Here is a 26,057-nt window from a genome sequence, read left to right on the forward strand (position 1 = left end):
ATCTAATTACAGTTTTCCTGTTTGAAGAATTTTGATGATTTGCAGAAACTGTGTAAAAGTTAATTTCAGTTATTCAGCTCTATTTTCCTTGAGCCATGAACCTCAGCATTACTGGCCTAATTTTTTCTGAAACTGCTTGGAGGCAAATCAATTGTTTCTGTGGATGGTAATTAGTAGCTTTGTGTTGCACGTGTGTGTGTGTGTTTACGCCTGGTTCAGAAATTGCTTTCCACCCGAAGCAAAAATGTCTTATTTAAAGAGAGAAGGCACCTCATTAGAGTGCACCTGTTCTCCTCCACAGTGACCCTTACACACAGCCAGGGAGTAGACGACACCCTCCTCTGAGATGCATCATTTATTGGCTGCAATCAGCAGGATACCGTCAACAGCTATCTACACAGTGTGTTTCGTTCAGGTAGTAGTTTTTACTCTACAAAAGTGATTCGGATTTTCCACAGACATGAGTCTGTGGAAGGAAGAGCAGAGTAAAGATGCAATTGTTAAAATGTGTCCAGAATATGTAATGTCCCCCAGCGGAGGAAACAGACTGTCCACCAGTGGCCACATCATTAGTCAACTCAGACACTTGATGTGACGGTAAAGCACCACCTGTTAGGCTTCCCTACATGCTCATCAGTCTGTGCTTCTTTATGACTCACTGCACTGAAATCTACTTTTTAGTTAGATGTTTCGACAAACTTGGACCTAAAGAGTGCTTGATATTGATACATGCCAGTGAGGCGTGGGAGTTAATGAGGTGAAATTCACTCACTGAGTAAAAGTGTGGATGCTGCTAGCCAAGCAAAGGGTCTCCTACTGAACCACACAGAAAAGATCTTCTTTCTCTGATTTCTGGCTGCCTTAATGATGTATCAACGTGTATAGGGAGGGGATGTAAGACTAGGCATGGCCCAGCACTGGATTCTCACAGTATGATACAGCCGAGCTTACACATTTGTTTATGATTGGAATTGAGATTAAAGATAATAGGACGATGTGAAAGGAGAATCATTTTTGAAAAAGAAAATTGTTTATCTGCTGTAATTATATTCTGGTGATGATCTCCAAGTCTTTGAGTCTGTAAGGCCTCTTTGTCAGCACCGCAATCTTTTGGTCCCCCAAAATATTCTGTCAGATTCCAGTCCAGGTTCTGACTGGGCCCCTTTAAACATCGGGTCATAAGAAATGTATTTGAAATGTAATTAGTTATCTGTTTTTGCAGCCAGAAATACTTTCAAACAGTCAAAATTTGCTAATTTTTTTGTATTACAGATAGTTTTAGCACTACCTTCTTCTTAAACCCACTGGGGCATATGAGGAATGATCAGTGAAATAAAAATCTGCATTCATTTATGTTTTATTTATTGTCTGTTCCCTTTTTTGCTTGTCTGTTGCATTATTTCCCATCTTCTTTTTTCAAATTTATAATAAACTCTTCTTCCTGTACCAAAAAGCTATGTCGCAAAATGTCCTGAAGCATAACGTTGGGCGATATGTAAAATTCTTCCAGCCGTTATTCATCAGTCCAACAAATGACGATTGGCAAAATATTTGCGAAGGTGACAATTGGACTTTTTTTGAGCTGAGCAATGTACACATGCACAGACTGATTTGATAATTTAGAAGACAAATGTCCAAAAATGGAGAAACTAGTTGCCAAGTTTGGGATAACTTTGGCTTTAAACAAGAAGAAAGAGGTAAACCACAGGATGTAGCTAGAGCACTTGTACAGGTGTATAGTGCTATTAAGAAACTTGAGGGCAGAACATAGTCGGGTGTACTGTGGGCATCGCAGACTCTGTGCGCTCTGTCCGCGAATGTTTGAGGCTTCAAAGTCAAACGTACGAATTTCCTACATTTCTGGTGACAAATTGCTACATTTCCCACACTTTCTGCCATGGCGTCATCGGACAGGGAGGCAGGGCTAATTTGCTGTGTAGCTTTGGAAAAACAAGAAGAACAGAAGGTGGTGCAAAAGACCATTAAACCAAACTAGGGACAAAGAAGGGGAATACACCTGTCAGTGTGGCGCAGAGTGGCAGTGACGCTGCACATACTTGTGTCGAGCTGCTCAGAGTGTCACATCTAAAACAGTTTGATGTGAAGACTTTTTCCATTTCCCCCCCATAACCCGTAGGCCAAAAACAACAAAACGGCGCTCTTAAAAAAACGACCGTTGAAGTGCTCAGCCTATCATCAATGGTCAATGAATTCATTCAATCACCCTACCTTACTGAAGCATCATTTATATTTAAAGTCAGACGTGTTTTCACTTGGTCCATAAAAACATGAAAACTGGGCTAAATGAAAACTGCAGCATATCATTTATTGTCTATGCCAAAGCCAAAATATAAGAGCAGTTAATTGAAAAGTTAACCATTCCTACTTGTACAGGAAATAAAGAGAATAAGTAGCAAGGGTTTCATGGTTGACCTTCTTCTAGTGCAGGGGAGTCAAATTCAATCACAGAAGGGCCCAAAAGATAAAACATGGACTACGTCAAAAGCCAAACAAGATTCACGTTTATTAATGAAAGTAAATTAGCCCTGTGAGATTTCAGAGATTCAAATTTAAAAACAAATCTACTTTTATGAGAACATAATTTGAACAGACATATTTAGTTTTCTCTTCCTTTGCCCTTTTTGCCTGATGAGCATTGTTTTTGGCAACACGTTCATAAATGTTTGGTGTTAATTTCCAAGCTGTGGACACTAATTTTTGCACATGTGCATCAGTAAGACGATTTCTGTGTATCTTCATCACAGACAAGAGTTTCTCACACAGATATGATACTAATGCTGAAAAGATGGACAGGAGGATTAGGAAAAGGAGAAAGCAGCTGGGCAAAAGAGGACAATAATCGGACACTGGTCGTAGCAGTGTCTTATTATTGCAGCAGTCACAATGCAGAAATTTTCACAGAAGATTTTAGAACTCTGCGGGTCAGTTAGTATGCCATACTGAACAACCAAACAACCAATTTAGGCTCATAATGTGAAATGGAACAGTCGATAATCGCACTGTGTGGAACAGGTTTCTTTAAAGATGCTGCCTGTGGTTACAGCACTATACTTTCAAAACTATTTTACGAGCGATTGATATTGCTCATTTAGTTTCTACGCCATGGCTTTCCAAGGCATGCCAAATTAGTTTTTCTTGTAAGCAAAGGAAAAGTGAAGAAACCTTCTTTCAGACAGCTTACCAGCAGTGTGGAATAACAGGTGGTGGTGCAGTGCTACTCAACGCTCCAAACATCTGGAGAAGACTCTGTATTCTCAGACACTTTCACATCTCAATAAATAGAAAATTGTTCGGTTCTGAAACCGTAATGTTTTAAAACCTTGGTATACCTTGATACCTGAAACTGGTCCGTCCCTGTCTTCCACAATTCAAAGATTACGACCCAAATAATTTTCCAACCAGCCAACCTTATATTACTAGGCTTCTTTTCAGCCAGCTAACCGGTACTGTGGAGCAAAAGGTATGGGATGGGACTGCAAGGCATTTCTGTGCTCTGGCACGTTCCCTTGCATTTTGGCCAATAGACTTTAACCTGTATGAACACTATGGTTGAATAGTTTTCTGGGTATCCCTTGATTCTGTAGACCAGCCCATGAATAATGGGAAGGTGCTGATGACCTATACAATGTGCAAGATAACATGTAGATAGCTGGTAAAAATCTATTTGGAAAGCACTTAATGTATCGCTGTGATTGCCTTCTCACTTGGGCTGCACAACCTCAGGAAAACATGTAATTCGAATATTGTTGCTGAATATTGTGACAATACAGATTTTAATTAAGATTTTAAGTACATTTCCCTTTCTCTTCTCCTTCTTTTACTTCATCATAATGTCCCCATATTCTTTGTGAGCTTTATCATCTCAGCCACTAAAAATATGCATCAAGTGTGGGTATCAAGAATATTGTTACCATCCAGAATATAGATACATGGCAATTGGTTGGTATTAGTTTTTTTTAAATTGGATACATAACCTAAACACAATAGGTAGAGTAGGTTTGTGACAGTATGGAGAGGGTCATCATCAGGAACCCTAACCCTAACCCTAAGCAAAATATTTTGCCATTTTTAATTGTCCTGAAACCTGTTCTGTACAACAAAGAAATATTAAGGCAGAGAACACCGTTTTTCAAACTGAGTTTATCCACTTTGAATTAGCATAAATTTTTTTTATATTGTGTCCTATTTCCATTAATACAAGATTTATTAATAAAATTCTACAAATATATCATTTTAACAGTTCTCAACCTTTGAGAGGAGTGTTACAACTAATTACCACAGCTGTAACTAAAATTAGCAGTTTTACAGCTCACTATGTACCTGAATGCAAAAGAATGTGCTCTGTCAGCGCTACGAAACTTCCTTACCCATCAAAAATCACCTGTCTTTAGTCACATCAGCTCAGTGAGCTGGGATGCACAGATTCAATCAATGCTTGTCAACTTCCTCAGCCCCATATAACTCGATGTTCTGATCCATCCACGTCAGAATGAATTCAAACAAGCAGCAGCTGTTGGAACATGTGTCTGTTCTCCACTGCCATCTTTGTTGTGAGCATGAGCCAATTAATTTGCCCCAGTTATACATGACAGAACTCTTTGCGTAGCTTTGGCTCTTTCTGCCTCCAGGTCTTTCTGCACAGATCCACAGGGGTCTTCTTTGAGTTCATGACACACAGAGAGGACTGTGGTCAATTAGGCTGCCTCATCAGAACACACACACAGACACACACACACTGAGGTATGTGTCGGCATCATATATGCAACCATGTCTTTAGCTGGTGGCAATTTGACAGTTTGTAACAGAAATATATAAATTCAGCTCAACGACAGGAATCGGAAGAGATGCAACATCAGGGGGTTTTCTGAGCAGCAGCCAGGGCAGAGGGATAACTACCACATTCACAGGATGTTTTCTGCTTATTTGCCTGCAGGAGTGGATAAAGCTAACGCACTTCGTCAAGTAAATAGCACAGAATTTATGAATTTATCAACAAAAGGGAACAAGTCCCGTTTTTTTTTATCAGTTATTTGTCAAAAGAAAACTTAAAAGAGATATAATCCCAGATTGTCGTACCTTCAAGGCTTTTGAATGTAATTTTGTTCAGATATTTTTATGTTACATCACAATAAATATACTATAAAACAGGTGAAAACAAAATGTTAGGCTAGCAGGTGTGACTGCCATTTTAAAATTCGCCATTAAAACCATATATTCAGACACATTATATAAAAAGACACAAGGTAAACTAAACTTAAATTTTTTAAGGTCGGTTAAGATAACAAATTAGTTTCTGTTTGTTAAATGCCAGAATAATAGGAGAGAGAACTGCTTATAGATATTTTTTATTAACTTTTAAACTTAAACAATTACATAGACTAGGAGTACTTTTCCTAAGCAATATGGGAAAGCCCAGATGATGATGGCATTCATTTGTAAGCTTCTGATTTGAGTCAACTGGGAGTATTTTAAACACAATCCTTCCTTGAGTTACATTAGGGAAAATTAATGAGAAATCAGCCAAGACATCAGGTAGAGAATGGTGGACCTCCACAAGTTTGGTTTACCCATGAGTACAATTTCCAGATTCCTATAGCTGCAACATTAATCAGTTCAAACAATTATACACAAGTTTAAACATCATGACGTCCAGTCATCATACTGTACCCAGAGATAAATGTGTTTTAGAGCAAAATGTGAACTTTAACTCCAGGATGAAAGCCATAAACGTTGTGAAGATGCCTCAACACCCCAAGACATCAGTCAGAGGGTTAAAGCTTCAGCACTAATGTGTCTTTGAAATGCTTAAAACTGTTAAGCAGAAGTAGTTATAAAATGGCAGGAAAATCAATGTTTTGGAGCATCCATCACAAAGCCCTGATCTCAGTCTTATGGGACATTTGTGAGTAGAGCGGAAAGTTACACCAGTTCTGTCAGGAGGAATGGGCTAAAATTACAGCAAACTATCGTGCAAATCTTGTGGAACAATATCCAAATATAAAGAATTATGATCTAGAACAAAACAATTTTAGTCAGTTTTAATGTCAGACATCCATCCAACATGTATACCCATTCATGATTGCAGGGTCGCAGGTGGACTAGTGCGAAATGCAGGGTACACCCCGGACAGGTCACCAGTCCATCACAGGACCAATTTCAGACAGTGAAAATAAAACCGTGATGTGGCTGTTGTTTTTAAATATGTAAAAATCAAAGCATTTGTTTCATCAGATTTCTATTGGTTGATGCACTTATAGACCAAACACGTATTGGTTTCGATGCATATAATGAATGAGAAAAAAATCTGATTTTTCAGGATTTACCTGCTGATCTTAACTTGACTGATAAATACATCTTTAATATTCTTTTTATTAAAATTAAGCGTTTACCCATGTCTTAATAGGCTTTCGTACATAAACTGATAAAAAATTGCAGTCACTACCATGGCCAAGAATAGCCAACTTTTGACTTTACTGACATTTTTAAAAGTTTTAGTAAAACAAAGATTCAAACTTTCAGGTTTACTAAAAGATTAGCTCTGTTGGAGAATGATCCCAGTGGAAGAAAAGCTTTATCTCACATTAACAGATATTTGTTGATTGTTCAAGACAGCGATCATTTAAGCTCCCTTTAAGGACAGTAATTACAAACAGGAAGATAAAAACGGTGAATTGTGTTATTGCGCTACCCCCCACTTAAACCTAAGTATCTTAAAGAGTCCCATGGGGTTAAGACCTATTTTACAACCTCCTGCACAGCGGAGGTAAAGTGGTGTTGCTGATACATTTGTACTAACTTGGTGAGTTGGTGGAAGAAGTCCTCTTTTTAACTTAAACAGACAAGAGACACCATTGTTCGTTTAATCCAGCTTAGATCTTTCTGTGATTCATGACAGATTATGGACAAAAATAAAAACCTAACTCTCATTTATACCAAAAGTGTCCACAACTTGGAAATACCAAAAGGCAAGGTAAATAAGAGAAGTACTGAGATTTTTTTCTTTTTTGATTTTAAGACTGCTGCAGTATGCAGTAGCTCTACTTTTATGAAGTGATAAACTTTTGGTTGAGGTTATTGTTCAAGTTACCTGTTCTACCAGCAGCTACCCAGGACCTAAAGGCAAACCTAAACACACAAAAGGTTAGTTTCTGAAACAACTTTTTGTGTCAATCTGTCATGTTTTACAAACTGCATTCCACTATAGAGTGGCTTATTATTGAAAATTATACAACAAACATACATATGTTGCACTTCATAAGATAAGATAAGATAAGATAAGATAAGATAAGATACCCAAGCATAAGAGCCTTCTGTACATGTAAAGCTACAATGTATATGTACAGTCATGCAACAAAACAAGCAACATTTAATAAGACACAATGACTGAAAATGTCTTCAATCAACTCTAAATGAAACCAAAGTCAATAAAAAAGTTGCAATGCCAAGTCTTATTTTGCCCGTTAAAATGCCAGAGAATGTTCCTCATTCAGCAGAGTTTCCTCCAGCTGTTTCAGCGGACTCCTACACAAAAAAAGAATATAGAGAGAATATGCAAAGAAGGTTGGATATATTTATCACAAGTTGTCAAAAAGAAGTAAGGGTGCATTATCATGACAAAGAGATTATATAGATTAATTACACAAAGAATGATGTTTTCAAGCCTTATTTCTGTCAATTATGATGGTTTTCTGCTTACAGCTAATGAAAACATGACAGAAGCGAGGACTTCTGCTGCCCACAACTTAATGCTTCTAGGAAGAGAAAAGGGAGAGAACATGTTAAAAAGTTAAAAGCTGAAATATGAGCAAATAATGCAATATTGGAGAGTAGAATGAGAATGTAGCAGAGAGAATGAAAGTGGTCATTATATCCTCCAGCAGCCTAAGCCTATGGCAGAATAACTACAGAGATAACTTATGGGTAAATATTGTTATTTCTATACACTCAATGCCATATGTCAGCACAAGGTCCAGAGAATGAAGACAAAGGTAGGTAATATTCAAACTAATTAAAACATTTTTAATACCAACATGTGAGCTTAATGCAATATATGTTTTATAGCTGCTTAATTTATTTTCAAAAAGTAATTTTAAACTGACAAGTCTCATCGAAATACATATTCTAATTTTTTTTAATATGACTAGTATCATATCAGAAATAATGCTTTGTATCCTCAATACTAAATTTAACGTACTACGTCTAACACAAATGACAAGTAACCACAATATCACATTGAGAAAACATGGCAACAAACCCACACTACTAAAGACTTCAGGATACAACAATGTTAAATGTTGGGTCAAAGTCTACAATAAGCTAATGCTGCAAAACAACCTCTTCTATGGGTGTAGAAACAGGTGAATCATGAAATCCACATACTGTTGTTGTTTCTTTTTTGTTTTAATAGCAGAAAGATTTTCAGCTTGTGATCTGTTTGGCAGAATACAACTCTCCCTATGTCCCCTGCATCTGAAACAGTTGTCTCTATTTATCATCTGGAAATCCTAATCTGAACGGCAAATATGTCTAATCCTACTGAATTGGGAGAGGAAGGTTTTTAATTTTTTTTTTTTTATAAAGTTAGGATAATATGATTTCCCATGTAGGGTGGCATTTCTGTCCACCAGTTTTCTGTACAAACCGGTTTTAGGCTTATTGGTTTTTTTTATCATAATGTCCATACAGTTTATGAGAACATGAGATGATTAGTGAATGCACCCTACTTAAGCAGTAAAAGGTTGTGCTAACAACAAAACTGATTGATATGAAAGTTGACATACATTCATATGGTTTACAAAGCATAAAAGCATAAAACAATAAAAATCAACTAACGAAAACATGAGTGACTCAAGCAATTGCAGTTAATAAAGTGCTCCTCATCACAGCCTTTTAGTGGTGCTTTTGGCCCACCAAATGTCATTAGCTCTGTCCTTTTGGATTCTTGCTGAAAATCATTCTAGGCTGAGGGGGCAGCATATTTAAATGTGCTTTTACACAGACATATGATAATAAGCCTGGCAGTGCAGTTTGTATGTGGGGCCTAGTCATAAAGGCACCACAATATAAAACTAGAAAGGCACTCACAGAGCATAGAATGTCGCCAAGGCAAAAGGGTCATTGACGCATGTCATCTATACTGATGAGCTATACTCTGGATGACTTCTGGCCGCTGAAAGTCAGCTGCTGACAGGGTGACGAACCAAGTGGGAACCAAGTTGTCGTACCATGGTCTGGCAATGATAAAGAATCCTACAAAAAAATCCCGGAACCAGATGGCGGTAAGCATCACCACCAAAATCTAATCACCTGTTCCTTTTCCTAATACACAACTCGTCTGAAGATTTAATCCAAATCCGTTAAAAACTTTTAAAGATATTTTGCTAACAGACAGACAGACGAACAGACGGAAAAACCAATGTCGACAAAAACATAACCTTCTTGGCGGAGGTAAAAATGTATAACAATGGTAATACCAAGGTACTACAGTTAAATAGAAATATACAACCAAAGTAGGCAATATTTACAATCCTGACATGGTGCATGAAGCTATGAAAATTGGGCAACCCAATGTGCAATCATGAGCTTCATAAAATGCAAATATATAGCAGTCCAGTACTGTGTGTACTGTTTCACGAGGTAAAGGGGTATGATTATAAACTGGACTCCTGTCAGCGGTTGAGGAGTCAGATGGTCTTGGGGAAAAAAAGGTTATCTAGCTTTGATGTTCTGCATGTTTGTGCAGACTGAATATGGAAGTGTAAATACTCAGTGTTGTGGTGTGGGTTGCTGTTGAGAATGGAGGCAGCTCTACTACGATCTCTGTGTTGGCAGATGTTCTGCAGAGAGGACAGCAGAGTCCAGATGATCTTCTCCCCATTCTTCACCTCTTTCTGAAAGCATTTACAGTCTGTAACATTAGTGCTACCATACCTAACGGTGATGCTCTTGGTCCATCCAGGGTGAATAGATGGATGATCCCCTAATACTGACAACCCACCCCTACCCACCACTTAAAAAAAACTATTGTATGTAAATTACTTTAACTCGCCTGATATTTATGGATGTATACTGAAGAAGTTAAGATGTGTGAGAGATAAGGAGTTATAATCCAATACAATTAGAGCAATACTGGCTCTGGTTCTTTAGAGAGGCAGCCCACCAAAAGTCTGCCAATAAGGAAGACGTACACAGCACACAAGCACCGTCCTCTGAACTCTGCGTGAGCCTTCAAACTGCCATCTCATTACGCCAGTGGAGAGGAAGGACTATCTCCTTCTAGAATTGGTGTGTGGTTGGTATAAAAAGCAATTTAGGGGGAAGGGATTTCATGATAGAAATCAGTCACGCCTTGTAAACTCCAAAATTGACATCTTTGTGTTCGGTAAAGCGTAGAAGACTCTCAGATGCATGCAAGTATAGCTCAGAAAACTACACAACAATCTCCATAAAGATTGTTTTCCCAAATGTTGGGTACATAGAGTTTACTGTATTTATCACCACTTGCTTTTTCTGTCTATGCAGAAACGTCTAACCAGCACCAAGCAATTTAAAGATAAGAAACCTGTACCATATACTTTTTGCTAATAACTCAAACTATACAGACATGAGTATTCTTTCACATGTCAATGTCAACAAACCCAAAAACAGTTTATTTCCATGGGAGTAAAGAGCTTTAGGGGTGCAATTCTTATTCCTGTCCTCTGGTAGCTGTTGAGGACAGCCAAAGCCTTGCACTGATAGTTAATTTTCATGCAGCAGCCTACAGGGAACGTGGTTTGTTCAATGCCTGAACCATGACAGACTAATTTCTTGTTTAGCTAATCATAATCAGAATTACCCTAAGCTCTGAGAGTTACTCTCTGAAAGGGAATACAGCTGGCCTGCAAACATCAGCTTACACCACAGCCAAGTGGCTCCAGTCTCATAATGAACCAGCATTCAGTGAGCACAATCAGCTGAGGACAGGACAATATTTTAATAGCCAGGTCAAACAAAACATTTTTTCACCTTGTTAATGACCTCAAGCCCATCTGAGCTATCAGATAGGAGGTAGTCTTTTAGCATTGGTGAATGCTACTGAATTTCCCAGAGATGTTCTGCTGTTAATGGGAACATAAACAATCCTAAATGGTTGCTCAAATTTATTTTACTTTGTAATTATTTGTGGTTCTTCTAATGTAAAGTCAGCAAGTTGTTGTGTTTCATCAATACAGGCTGGGTTGTCTTTCCTTATTTAGACCTTTTTCAGACAGGCATGTTTCTGACAGGCTGCACACTGAAAAAACAACAACATCCATGGTCCCAATTAAGATGACCATTTGATCATCAGAACAGTAAGCAACTGGAGTTACTCTCCAGTGAGCTGCAAGCTGAGATTATTCATTTCATTCCACTTAGCACAAATCAAAGCAAGTCAGATGTACATAATGCCACACGATAACAATTTCAAAGCAGAGGCACCCTATTAATAAAGGCACAGATTTTAACTTAGAAGGTATCGGTTTTGCTGAAGGAAAATCTCAGAACTGTTTTGAAGTTACAGGTCATTGCAAAAGTAAGAATACACCTAAAACCTTTCCATACTATCTCAATTTACCACGATTAATTTAAATGCATTGTATTGCCATATATGTGATAAATGCATCTGTATTCAGCACCTAATTAAAATATAATGCAACTATTTGCTTTCATAAATGATTCAATTAGCCCAGACGGGTAGGAAATAAAATGGTGAAGAAGTTTAAAGCAGGGTTAGGTTGTAAAACAATATTCCAATCTTGAAACATCTCTCAGAATGCTATTTAATCCATCATCAGACAATAGAACGAGTATGGCACAACTAAAAATCTAACCAGACATGACCACCTGAACTGACAGTTTGGCAGGAAGAGCATTAATCAGAGAAGCAGCCAACAGAGCCATGGTAACTCTTGAGGAGCTGAAACTGTACCACTGAAAACCATCTAATCACATTTTCAAATAAATTCATATATATAAAGGCTCTCCTGGGATCAACAGTGGGAATAAAATTAAAATCCCAACTCCTGGTAGTTTTTGAATTTTGCAACCATCAAAGGTTTGTTTATTGTGATCACGATACATCACAATTCTTATTACAATAAAAAAAAATTAAAAATCTAAATGCCGATAAAATTATTTACCTTCTCCTACCTAGAGGGGATTGTTGGAAGAAAAAGCTTGGAACTAAGGTTCACCTTCCAACAGGAAGAAAATTGTTTTTCACACCTTCAACAGCTTTGCAAACAGAAAAGGTAAGAAAATGTCAGTCTCAAGATGTGCAAAGATGGCAGTGACATAATCCAAAAGACTTGAAGCCATAACTGAAGAGAAAGGGGGTTCTATAAAGCATAGACACAGGGATGGCTGAATACATGTGCATACCACACTTTGCAGACCATGTATCATTTTCACAACACTTTCACATGTGCTACTTCGTAATGGTCTATTACATAAAATATCAGTATAATACATTGCAATTTCTGGTTTTAACAGAACAGGGGTAAAAAGACCCAGGGGTATGAAATATTTTGGAGGACACTGCATTAAAGTTACCTGAAAAGGGTTTAAATGTTCCCCTTTCATTATGTTCTGGTGCTGCTCTTTGATTGGACAGTCAGTATTAACCTAACAAATCCAGACAAAAGAAACAGTTTGATTTCTGCTCTGAGAGGAAGCCGACATCTGTTAGGAAACTGTGCAGCTGCACCGTTGACAGGAAAAAGTCTGTCCAAGTCAGAGCAGCTTTTAAGAGCAGAGCTTAGATGATCCCACCAGCTTAAACAAAAGAGAGTGCTGACCAAACCTGCAATTCTTATTCTCGAGTTATTCTTTAATATCTGTATTATTTTTTAAACTCATTGCTATTCATGCACACAAGCCACTGTAGTCATAAGCCAATGCTTTATACAGGATTTATAACCAATACCATTAAGTAACCTCCTTAATTTGACAGCTCGGACTTCCTATCCAGATGTTTTTAATGACTTCTTGCTACTTCAGGTCTACCCTGCGGATTTTACGTTCTTTTTCACCCTCACAGGGGACATTAACCCTCAAAAGAAAGCACAAAGGCAAACAATGTTGGACTTCTTTGAAATTCATTCGAGCATTCAACCGTGCAACAACAATATGCCTTCTTAAAATGAAGCACTCTGCTGCGAGCTTAAAAGGGAACCTCCGGTAAAACACACAGAAACAAGCAGGCTCTGCCACAGTGGAATTCACAGCAATAAAAATTACATAGACCTTATTTAATGAATATTCAGTGAGCTTGTTTCCCTGCAATTGACTTCAGACATATTCCTAGAGGGAGGAGGAGAAGGATGGACAAATTATTTGAGACTGAGCAGGAAAGTGTCCAATAAAAGTCAGTTGGGATTCCCATTAAATCGCGCGTTAAAGGTATTTGCCAGCGTACTCTGTAAAATCATTCAAACACACTTTAGATGCAGTTGAGCCTTTATAGAATATAAAAAGGTCAGTTCTTCTATTTGTTTTCTTACTCGTTTTAAACAATCATGGTGCAATCAATAAAATCAATCTTCCACACACACAAGCATCTGGTAAAATCAGAAAAGGCACAACCAATTGTAAGGTGTTGCTTTATTTCTCCTTATTCAGATGTTTTGATCGAATTCACAAATTCATTGGTATTCTGAACGACTGCAGATAAAAATGCTTCAGCTGTACAACCACTGCATGCATTTCTGAAAATAGTAAAATGCATGGAAGCTGTTTGTGTGGAGGATCAGGGCAGCGTAGAATGACAAGATTTCTTTGTCAAAGATATGAAACCATTTTGAGCCAAACTGTTATAAAAAACATATGGTCTGTTTGATGTGTTCTATTAAGATGGGTTTATGGTCCCAAATATGTGTCCTGCAAAATGGCAGCGTCACCAGCTATTCCAACTGAAAATTGTCATAAGAAAGACAGACTTAAGGGCAACGCACACCGGCAGCATCAGATGCGCTTCTTTTATTTTCTGAGACAACCCACACCTGTAGCGTCTGGTTGGTGGCAGCATCGCCCAATCTTTAACAGAATCGCTGGGCGATACTCCTGAATAGAATACATTCTAGTCGCTGTAGCTTCTCTTCTCTGCTGCTTTGATAATTCTTCTTCCATGGTTGTATTGTAAAGATATTGCCTGACGACTTCTCACAAAATTGGCTACTCTGGTGAGAAATCTAGTTTGTTTGACGACATAAAGATGGAATGCTAATGTAATAGTTTGGTGTTGTTTAAAACATATACATAGTGAACATTTTACAGTATATTAAATTCCATCCATTTTCTATACTTTCTTCTTCCATACAGGGCCGCAGGGGAGCTGTAGACTAGCTGTAGACTATGGGTGAGAGGCGGGGTACATCCTGGACAGGTCACCAGTCCTTCACAGGGCAAGTCAGAGTCACACAGGACAAACAACCATGCACACACCCATGGGGAGATTTAGAGAGATCAATTAACCTAACAGTCATGTTTTTGGGCTATGGGAGGAAGCCAGAGTACCCGCAGAGAACCCATGCATGGAAGCCATGGGAAGAACATGCAAACTCTATTCAGGTAGACCGCCAGCCGGGAGTCAAACCCAGGACCTCTTTGCCTCAAGGCAACAGTGCTACCAACTGCGCCACCATGCAGCCCGTATATTAAATATATTAAACTGCTGGCAATACCAAATAACAGATCCATAGAGAAAGTAATATGTTTTGTTTTGGTGAACCTGTGACACATCTAATGAGACACGGCGGTTGTAATGTATGTTCCTCATTATTGTTAGCTTAGTTAGCCATACCATACATGGACCTGCAGTACTGCTTACAACGAAGGTCAGTAACCAATTCTAGGCCAGCAATACATATGGCAATCTCTGGCCTCCCTCCTACTGAATAAGATTTGTCTAGAGCTCCAAAACTGACATCCCTCTTGGAAACCAATGATTTCTATTTACTTTAAAATGTCATTTTTTGTGACATTAAAGAACCAATGTTAATTTAATTTATATACATTTTTAGGCAAAGAAAAACATCAAAATTACAACCAAACTAAAGAATACTTTTTCTTCCATAGAACGTGTTATAGTGAGTCCTTTTCATGTTTATAGAAAAGACATATAAGCAACTGAAAAAAATCCAAAGCACTTAGTTTGCAACATAATGACAATAATGGACTGATCTAAAATAAACATAAAACATCGCTTGTACCAACAGTATTGCAGAGGAATTGTTAAAACAAACCTTCTCTATTGTCCGTTGCATTTAAAAACTTTACTCACTTCTGAATCAATTTTGGTCAGTTATTAGAACCCACAGTGCATGGGCTTAAATGCTTTATGTTGCTCTGCAAAAAATCGAATTGCTCAGCAGTCAGAAAGGAAAGGTAAGGTAAAGGAGAATGGGGGTTTGGACTCCATGCAGTGCAACTGTAATCAGTGAAATTTTTCAGGTGATTCAAGCAGATGGAAAAATGTAAGAATAATCAGAAAAACACAGAATTGCAGTGTGAATGCTGTGGGCCAAGGGGATTAGCTTGATTTAGATGAAAATACCAGAGGTGAAGCAGAAATCCTTACAGGATTTCACTGTGACAATTAGCACAAGCGTTAAAACTGTTAAGATTTTACTCAAGACCAGATAAAAAGTTACAAACTAAAAGGTAATAGTTCAAACTGCTGTGTTGCATGTTCAGACGGCTAAGTTAAGCCTGAGCATAGACTTTGAAGAACTGTGTTCTTAAATTAATTGAGAACACAGTTATTAAAATGTCACACTGTGTAAAGAACAAATTTCCCAACATTTTAATATGTAAGTTTGCAGTAGGATGAGTTTGTTTAAAAAGAATGGGGATTGTAGGATGTCAACTGAACTGCAGCGTAGTTTAAGTTATCAGCTTTGGATGGGAAAAAGCAATATTGTCGGGGCTGGAGTTTTTTGTTATGTGTTTGACTGTGTTTTGACTCCTAGTAGGCGCTAGTGCTCAGCAGTGGTGGAGACAGGTGCTTTCCATCCCGGTGATGGAGTCCTGGAGTACATAAGCAGCCAGCATCTCATCGTTCGAGTATTAGCCTCTGTGGTAGCTACTCAGAGGCTAAAACCAGGTTTTGAGTACTTTGCCTTTGACTACGTTTAACCTGTTTTTTATTCTTCTTTGTGAACTGAACTGGCCACTACCTGGAGGTTATCTAGGCTGGCCCCGGTGGCTTCGTTCCGAAGCAAACCTGTTTCCAAGGACCTTTCGAGGACTGAATCGGCGACTAACTGGAGGTTACCCAGGCTGGCCCCGGTGGCTTCATTTCGCACAAGCTTCGTTCCAAGGACCTCCCCAGGACAGATCTACCACACACGCCTACCCGTCGCTGAACTCTGGATTTTCCCCGGCTGGCTGCTTCCGGATTCAGATCTCTGGATCTCATTCAACCTAACCTGTCCACCCTCCACCTCATTGCTGACGCTTTGAGAGCACTTCAAGCTCTAGCACTTGTAACCAAGGAATCATCGGACTTACCATTATTTCCTCCTTCACTTCATCTCTAGTCCAAATCCCTCTCCTCCTGGCGGATTGCCAACCCTTCCTAGTAAAAAACATAACACATTTAAGTTCCGGTTTTGTTTACTGTGCCACTTACCTGTCGTTTCCCTTTACAGTTGTTCCTGCTCACCGTACCGCTTCAGTCACCTTAAATAAACTTTTCAAACTTGTACCTATTTCCCTTGAGCATGATTCTCCATGTGGGTCAGAGCTATACGCAACACTATGACAGACAACTCGAGCCAACCCGACCCAACAGAGGTGCTCAAGGGAATTCTTTCCGATCATACTCACCTTATTCAGTCTCACGATTCCACTTTACGCTCTTTAGCCGAACAGCAACGTCAGACTAATCAACAGCTAGAACAGGTAACTGCCATGTTGCAACTATCCCTGAACAAGACCCAGACTCAGCCATTAGAGGCCGCTGTAGCCAGTTCAGAGACCCAGCGTCTGCCTTTCGCTCGTGATGTCATTTCCCCCAGTCCTGAAAAATATTCAGGTGAGACCAGTGATTGTAAGGGTTTCTTGTTACAATGTTCTTTAGTGTTCAATCGCTCCCCCCACTCTTTCTCTCATGATGACTCTAAGATTTCTTATGTTATTGGTCTTTTGCCAGGTAAAGCACTAAGATGGGCCGAGTCCCGTTTTCCTAGTTGTGTCCAGTTTGGTTGCACATTTTCTGATTTTGTTTCTGAGTTTAGATGTAATTTTTCCTTCAACATTGATTATGTGGCTTCTGGTCGTAAGTTATGGACTATTAAGCAGCGGGGTAGACCGCTGATGGAATTTCCTATAGATTTTCGTATCCTTGCAGCGGAATCCGGCTGGGACAGCCGGGCCCTAAAGTCTGTGTTTTTCCATGCTTTAGATGAGACTTTAAAGGATGAACTTGTTTTAGTGGATGAACCAGAGTTATTGGAGGATTTCATTGCCAATGCTATTAGAATAGATAGCCGGTTAAGGGAAAGGAGGAGGCCCAAGAATGAGCGCAGTTATGGTAGGACCCAGGCAACGGTTTTATCTACCATTAATCCCAAGCCCCCTTCCCCTGAACTGGCAGATGAGATTGAACCCATGCAGGTGGGTAGGGCGCGCCTTACCAGCGAAGAGACGCGGAGGCGCTGGCAGGCCAGGCAATGTTTTTATTGTGGCTCCATAGAGCATCTAGTAGCCGACTGACCTGCTTGTCCACCTCGGCCAAAAGATCAGGTCCGTCAGTAGTTAGGGATATACCGGCGGACCAGACTGTATCACCCGAATCCCTCAGATTTTGTTTGCTGGCTACGTTACTACTTAACCAGGAGGTCCACAATCTCCCTGCACTGGTTGATTCAGGAATTGAACAGAATCTTATAGACTTGGATTTAGTGAAGCCAGACAGGATCGAGATTGTGGCTTTAACAGCACCATGTCTTGTGACCGCCCTTAACGGTCAGGAACTGTTTCGCATCACTCACCAAACACGACCTTTGGTCCTCTTGTTATCTGGCAACCATCGAGAGTTAATCTCTTTCTATGTTTTCTCTGTAGCCACGCACGCTATGGTGCTGCGTTTCCCTTGGCTCAGTAAGCACAATCCTCACCTTGATTTGGTTAAGGGCAGAGTTGAGTGCTGGTCCACCAGTTGCCACACTACCTGTCTACAGTCTGCAGTCATTCCCGTCCCTGCTGACCCAGCGGTTGAGGAGAGTGAGTTTCCAGATCTTACCCGGGTACCTTTGATATACCATGATCTTAAACAGGTGTTCAACAAAGCTAAGGCGCTTTTGTTACCCCCACACCGACCCTATGATTGCGCCATTGACTTACTTCCAGGAGTCACCCTGCCCACCAGTAGGTTGTATCCCATTTCCAAACACGAGCAGTAGACCATGGAGAGGTACATTAATGAGTCCCTACCTACTGGCCTTATTCGTCCTTCATCTTCACCCCTAGGCGCAGGTTTCTTTTTTGTAAGCAAGAAAGATGGTTCTTTAAGGCCCTGTATCGACTACAGGGGGCTCAATAACATTATGGTTAAAAACAAGTAACCCCTTCCTTTACTTTCTTCAGATTTCGAACCAGTGCGTGAGGCCACAGTTTTCACTAAACTTGACCTTAGGAATGCCTACCACCTAGTTAGGATCCGGCAGGGGGATGAGTGTAAGACAGCCTTTAAGACTCCTCTCGGACATTTTGAATATGTAGTAATGCCTTTCAGCCTCTGCAACACCGCTGCTGTCTTCCAGGCACTTGTTAATGACATCCTCAGGGATTTTTTGAAAATTGTTGTCTTTGTTTAGACGATATTTTGATTTACTCCAAAGACCTGAAGACTCACCAGCATCACGTCTGTCTGGTGTTACAGAGACTTTTGGAAAACTGTGAGAAATGTGAATTTCACTAAACCACCGTAACCTTCTTAGGTTTTATTCTAGAGGGTGGACAGATCCTTGCACACCCGGAGAAAGTAAAGGTTGTGCTGGAGTGGCCTGTTCCGGACTCTTGGAAACAACTACAGAGGTTTCTCGGCTTTGCCAATTTCTACCGCCGCTTCATCTGGAACTACAGCCAGACGGCAGCACCTTTAACAGCACTAACTTCCACCAAGGTCAACTTCCATTGGAACTCCGCTGCGGATCATGCCTTCCGTGTTCTACAGGAGAGGTTCGCTCAGGCACCCATCCTCAAACATCCGGATCCCTCCAGACAGTTCATTTTCACAGTTCCGACACTGGGGTGGGAGCAGTACTCTCACAACGTTCCTCTGATGATGACACGCTGCACCCTTGTGGGTATTTTTCGCATCAGCTTAGCCAAGCTGAGCAGAATTATGATGTGGGTGACAGGGAACTCCTTGCTATTAAGCTAGCCTTAGAAGAGTGGAGACACTGGTTAGAGGGTGCCGTTCGCCCTATCTTAGTTTGGACCGATCACAAGAACTTGGCTTATTTACAGACTGCTAAAAGACTTAACCCAAGACAAGCCCGTTGGTGTCTTTATTTTTCACGGTTTAATCTAAACTTCTCTTTCAGACCTGATAGTAAGAACTCCAAGCCTGACGCTCTCTCCAGGCAGTTTGCACCAGATGAGTCTGAGAAGCTACTTGAACCCATTGTGCCCCCCACCTGGACCATCGGGGCAGTGTCTTGGGAGATTGAGGAACTGGTCTCCCGAGCGCTAAGAACTGAGCCTGACCCTGGTACGGGGCCAACCAACTGTACGTATGTCCCTACTGCGGTAAGGTCTAGGGTTATCCAGTGGTCCCACATGGCTAGGTTCACTGCACACCCAGAGGGAAGCCTCACCATAGCCCTGATTAACAGACGTTACTGGTGGCCCTCTTTGCACCAGGAGGTCCGAGAGTGGGTGCTTGCTTGTACTGTTTGCTCTAGAAACAAGAGTAGTAACCAACCCCCAGCTGGTCTTCTACAACCTTTGAGCATCCCTAGGCATCCCTGGTCTCATTTAGCTCTAGATTTTGTAACCGGGTTACCCACTTCCAAGGGTATGACAGTCATTTTGACTATTGTCAACCGTTTCTCCAAGGCTTGTCACTTGGTGCCACTTAGAAAACTTCCTTCGGCGTTACAAATTGCCAAACTTTTAGTTAAACACGTTTTTCGTTTACACAGTATTCTGCGGGATATACTGTTTGACCGAGGGCCTCAGTTTATTTCCTAGGTTTGGCGACAGTTTTGTGTAGTTCTAGGAGCCAAGGTATCACTGACTTCAGGCCACCATCCCCAATCAAACGGACAAGTAGAAAGACTCAACCAGCAGCTCAAGTCCACACTTAGGTGGGTGACCTCCTCTGCCCCATTAGACTGGGCCGAGCACCTTCCTTGCGTTGAGTATGCTATTATCTCACAGGTCTAGTCTGCTACGGGGGTTTCCCCCTTTGAAGCCTTGTTAGGGTACCAGCCACCCCTGTTCGCTGCTGACGAGGTCGACGTGGCCGTTCCCTCTGTTCGCCATCATGTTCGCCACTGTGAACAGATGTGGAGGCAAACAATTCAAGCCCTCCATCGTACAGCGGCCCAGAACAAACGTATCGCTGTCTGTAAGAAACGGCCAGTTCCTGTTTATCAGCCGGGACAAAGGGTCTGGTTATCCTCCCGGGACATCCCTCTCAAAGCCATGTCAAAGAAGTTGTCACCTAGGTTTATTGGGCCCTACGTTATTGAGTCCCTACTCGGCCCCTCAGGTTCGCCTCAGGTTGCCTTCCTCCTTACGAGTACACCCTACCTTCCATGTATCTCAGGTTAAGCCCGTAGTGGACTGTGGTTCTGGCCACAGAACCAGGCTGGCCCCGGTGGCTTTGTTTCGTGCTAGCTTCGTTCCACTGACCTCCCCAGGACAGATCTACCACACACACTTACCAGTCGCTGACCTCTGGATTTTCCCCAGCTGGCTGCTTCCGGACTCAGATCTCTGGAGCTCATTCAACCTAACCTGTCCACCCTCCACCCGATTGCTGACGCTATGCCTGCACTTCAAGCTCTAGTCCTTGTGACCAAGGGATCTTCAGGCTTACCATTGTTTCCTCCTTTACTTCTTCTCCAGTCCGAATCCCTCTCCTTCTGGCGGATTGCCTACCCCCTCCTAGTAAGAAACATAACACTTTTAAGGTCCGGTTTCGTTTATTGTGCCACTTACCTGTCGTTTCCCTTTACAGTTGTTCCTCCTCACCGTACCGCTCCAGTCACCTTCAATAAACTTTTCAAACTTGTACCTATTTCCCTTGAGCGTGATTCTGCATGTGGGTCAGAGCCATACGCAACACTATGACAAATATCTGACCAAATATTTTCTAAAAATCAAAATGTGATTTAATTAACACAGCAAACAATATATATACTGAATAAAAATTGTATTGTATTGGACAACAATTCTTCTTCAGTCTAAAACACCTAAATATCTTTTTTAAGTATTTACAGCTTAAACACCAAAAGTCAAACGTACATAGGCTGAATGAGCTATAAAAATTGAATGGTTAAAATAGCAGACGGTGTTCAAAAGGAGCAAAAAGTGATGAAAGTACTGCAACAGGATCAGATTAGTGTTAATGATTTAGAGCTTCCACACAAATATAAACAGATTTAGAGCTCTCAAGACAATCACTGACATTGTCACTGCTTGGTTCACCTTCACCATCCATAGCTGAATCCAGCATGGCTTAAGCATTATCAGGGTCAGACTGACTCAAAAGCATAAGGGTGAACCACCTGCAGCTCATATACAACATGAATACTTTAAAATCTATGTCAAAATCTGTCATAAGTCACAAGCTCACTGCAGTGTTTGCTAATGTCAGCTGATCAGCTCAATCCCTGTGCCTCTTATGATGTCATCAACTCAAATACAAAAAAAGGAAAAAAACTGTCCTCCAGAGTGCTTTTAAAAAAGTAGTTTTTGTGAAATCTTGCCGATAAACTCCATATTGCATTACTCAATTGTGTTTTAATTGTCAATGTGCTTTGTCAGTGAACAACAAAAGATCACTGCATAGAATCTTTAAATTCCCCAAAACCTGCAGCGGAGAGCTCCAGTTGTGGAGGGCATGGAGCTCTGAACTGACTTTTACCCAAGTTTACAATTAAACCTTAAAACTATGTTTGATGCATGAAATAAGTTGTTAAAAAATCAAACTTACTTGTTCTATAAAGTTTCTTTTAGGAAAAAAAACAAAACATTTTTTATGTTCTTACTTGAATCATTTCACTTTCAAAAATGCATGCTGTAGGAAAGTCAGATGAATTAATTGGTCTACCTGGAAAGATCCATATCAACATCAGCATGGTTTGAAGTCTCCTCTTCATCTCCATGGCTCAACATCCACCAAGTGCTCCTGCAGCTTCACTGAAAGCTGACTCCAGAAAGCCGCCGCGCTGCCCTGGACTGCTCCTTATGGCTGCCTTCAGGTGACAATTAACAGTCCGCTGAACAAACCAGCAGGGCTACGTCTGTAAGTAAAGCTCCGGCTCCTTCTGCCATCCCGCCTGCAGACAGCGGCTGGCATGGCAAAGCGCTCCTTCACCGCTTTAATTGCAACAAGGTGTGCAGTATTTCAAGTTTTCTTGCTCTCTTCCTGCTCCTAGCTCAGGTTATAACAGCTTTACTTCCGCGCTTTGTCTCTGGGATGAGCGCAGCTCCTTCTTGTCCTGCTCCAACTGTAAACTGTGGGAGCTTATTCACCCCACCTGAGCTGCTCAGTGTCGCCCCCTGGCAGCGTGAAATTTCATCTGTACCTTTTTGTCTTAAAACTCACTTTGCTCCTTTTTTCCTTTTGTAGAATGGACCTGTCAACGTACTGGACAACGTGGGCCTTACAAATCTGACCAAAATTGCCTTTACTCAAACTAATCGTTGTACAAGTAAAAGTAACAACATGAAAAGTCTAAAATAATTCTTCAAAAACTATATCTCATACCTACCTCTCATACCTGAATATTGTGCTTTTAACTTCTGAGCTTAGGTTGAAGATCTATTAACCTCCCTTGTGAATTTGATTGTGATATGTTTCTAATTTTGTGTGTTCCCCAAGTGGTAACATACACAATGCTGCTGCTTCCATATGAGAAAGTGTGCACAACTTGCACCGTTTCCTGAGACACCTACAGCACTATTGTTTTTGGAGATTTGAACAGATCCAAACTTGGGAAGTCCTTACCAGGATTTTTAACAAGCTAAAAAGAAACTCAGAGCAAAATAATTCTGACAAATGTCACATTCATTTATCAAATGCACATCAACATATCTTCAATATACATGCATATCCACATCTCTGTATGTTCAAAAATGTCCAATGCATTGAAAAGGGTGCACAACAATAAGATCAGATATTCAAACAGTTTTCCAAGAACATATTCTATAGACATATGAGGCAACTGTGGCTCAGTAGGAAGAGTAGTCATCTTGCAATCAGAAGGTTGTGGGTTCAATTCCAGCTTCCTTCTGCAATTTGTCAATGTGCCCCTGAGCAAGGCACTTAACCTCAAGTTGCCTACCGATCTGTGTATCGGTGTATGAATGTGTTAGTGAGTGCAATTGGGTGAATGTGGCTCTAGTGTAAAGCGCTTTGAGGTCTGTATGACTGGAAAAGCGCTATATAAGTTCAGTCCATTTACATGATGTTTTTTGTTAAAATCTTATTAAACTCATTAGAAATTGTTGGAATTTTCACCTGTTTTCTCTGTAATGTATAGTTTGTTTTAGTTGTTTTTGAAACGTTTTCTACCAGCCGTGGTCACCTGTTTAAAAGTATGAGCTTAACAGCAATGGGTTGTATGATCAGTCACTAAATGACACAGTGCAACGTGCTTATTACTGTTGTGCAGCACAGGTAGGTGTTTTGCTCTTACAATTGAATTCTTTAGTGTCTGTGTGCTGATGCTAAGCCGTTAACATTATTTATTGTTGATTACTTTTCTCAAATGTTGACCTACATAATTGAGCTCATAACGACTTTTGTTGGTGAAATAACAGCACAAATGCCAAAATGTAAATGATAATGTAATTCAAGTGACTGAATTTCTCGCCATGTTTAATACAAGCTGAGGATGTAGAAACAGTGATGTAAAGGCAAAGTTGAATGTTAAAAGTAAGGGCTTCTGTTTTAAAAGTCTTTCATATTTATCTCAGTTGTCCTTGGTAATTATTTGGTGAAAAAAGTATGTTGCCCTTTTAGTTTAGCTGTGGGGAGGCATTTAAGAATGCTAAACTGTAGAACAAACAACTGAAAACACATTTTTTCATATTCAGGTTTATATCAAGTAAAATGTGCACTAGGAGCTTCATAGATTCTCTCTACTTTTTCTACACTGTTTCTTAACTTATTTTATTTATTTATGTGATTATATTGATCCTAAGGCTCCACAAAAAAGCAGCTGTTGGTGCTGCTGGCTCAGATCAAGAAAGTTCTGGGTTTGAATCCCAGCTTGGACATTTCTGTCTGGAGTTTGCATGTTCTCTCCTTGCATGTGTGGGTTCTCACCATGTACCCCAGAATTCCCCCCATAGTCCAAAAACATGCTTGTTGGATTAATTGCTCACATATTGCCCTCAGTTGTGACTGGCTCTTTGTCCTTACCATATTTATGTTGTCCTATGATGGACTGGTGCATTTCCTGGATCTAGAGAAATGATGTTTGGAGATAGATATTACCCGCTCAAGACGACAGTGTTCAAGCAAGTATAGAAGACAGACGGGCGGACGGATAGATGGCTTTTCATCAAAATGATCCCTCATGCATTACAAATAATATCAATCACCTTGTTCAGAAGTGTTTATAGATCAGTATGGTGATGAATAAGGCCATCTTCTCTTCTATGATTCTTACAGCAAGAATGGATTAGCCAGAATATGATTACTGTTAGCTAATCACATAAATTCATTCTCCAAACCACCTTATTCAGCTGGGGTGAATTTTGTTTTGACATTAATTAGAAATTTGCAACACAAACAGTTTGTGTTGTAGCAATACTTGATTGGATGAGTCACTATTTCTGTTCACAAGCAATTTAAGTTGTGAATGTCTTTGTGACTGAAACTATGTGAATTGCCTTAATTAATGAGCAATAACTGATTTGAACTGGTTTGTGTTTGAGAATGGATATTGCTGGTTTTATTTGATTGGTGGCAGATGAATTCATGTTTAATGTCCAAAATCTGTGCCTCTCTTCAGCTCAGGACATGTTTAAATGGTAACCTTTGTTCAAGTCTTGCACTGTTTAGGAAATCAATTCGTCCTGTACCCTTCCCCACCATATATTCATTTGTAATCAAATTAATGGACAACATCCTTTTTATGTGTTATAAACTCCTCATTGTTATTTTCAAATATTTTTTTAACCAAGGCAACTCCTTTTATCATCATGTGGTTGATGCACTGGTTTACTTACAACTGATTCAAAATTATGTTACTCCTTACATTACTCATTTTATAGGGCATCTTGCTTCACTGCTACGCAGATGATGCACAGGTTTTTATATCACTACACTGTGATGATAGTACTTCTGGAAGCAACTGTGGCTCAGTGAGAAGAGTGGTTGTCTTGCAATCTGAGGGTTGTGAGTTTGATTCCAGCTTCCTGCCTGGGTAAGGCACTTGCTGATCTGTGTATAAATGTGAGTGTGTCTGGTTGAATGTGGCTCTAGTGTAAAGTGCTTTGAGTGGTCAGTATGACTGGTACTATATACACTCACCGGTCACTTTATTAGGTACACCTTGCTAGTACCATGTTGGACCCCCTTTTGCCTTCAGAACTGCCTTAATCCTTCGTGGCATAGATTCAACAAGGTACTGGAAACATTCCTCAGAGAGTTTGGTCCATATTGACATGATAGCATCACACAGATGCTGCAGATTTGTCGGCTGCACATCCATGCAAATCTCCCGTTCCACCACATCCCAAAGGTGCTCTATTGGATTGAGATCTGGTGACTGTGGAGGCCATTTGAGTTCAGTGAACTCATTGTCATGTTCAAGAAACCAGTC

General features: G+C 40.2%; 1 protein-coding gene across 1 annotated transcript in view; it reads right to left on the minus strand.

Moving 5' to 3' along the window:
- Positions 1 to 22,722, minus strand: part of esamb (endothelial cell adhesion molecule b) — a 93,461-nt gene extending 70,739 nt beyond the window's left edge. Inside the window, exon 1 of the mRNA XM_047392360.1 lies at positions 22,331 to 22,722. Coding sequence (XP_047248316.1) covers positions 22,331 to 22,385 — 55 coding nt within the window. The 5' untranslated portion in view covers positions 22,386 to 22,722. The remainder of the gene's footprint in view (positions 1 to 22,330) is intronic.
- Between the last annotated feature and the right edge of the window lie 3,335 nt (positions 22,723 to 26,057).

This window comes from Girardinichthys multiradiatus, chromosome 18 (genome assembly GCF_021462225.1).
Source record: "Girardinichthys multiradiatus isolate DD_20200921_A chromosome 18, DD_fGirMul_XY1, whole genome shotgun sequence".
Lineage (NCBI taxonomy): Eukaryota > Metazoa > Chordata > Actinopteri > Cyprinodontiformes > Goodeidae > Girardinichthys > Girardinichthys multiradiatus.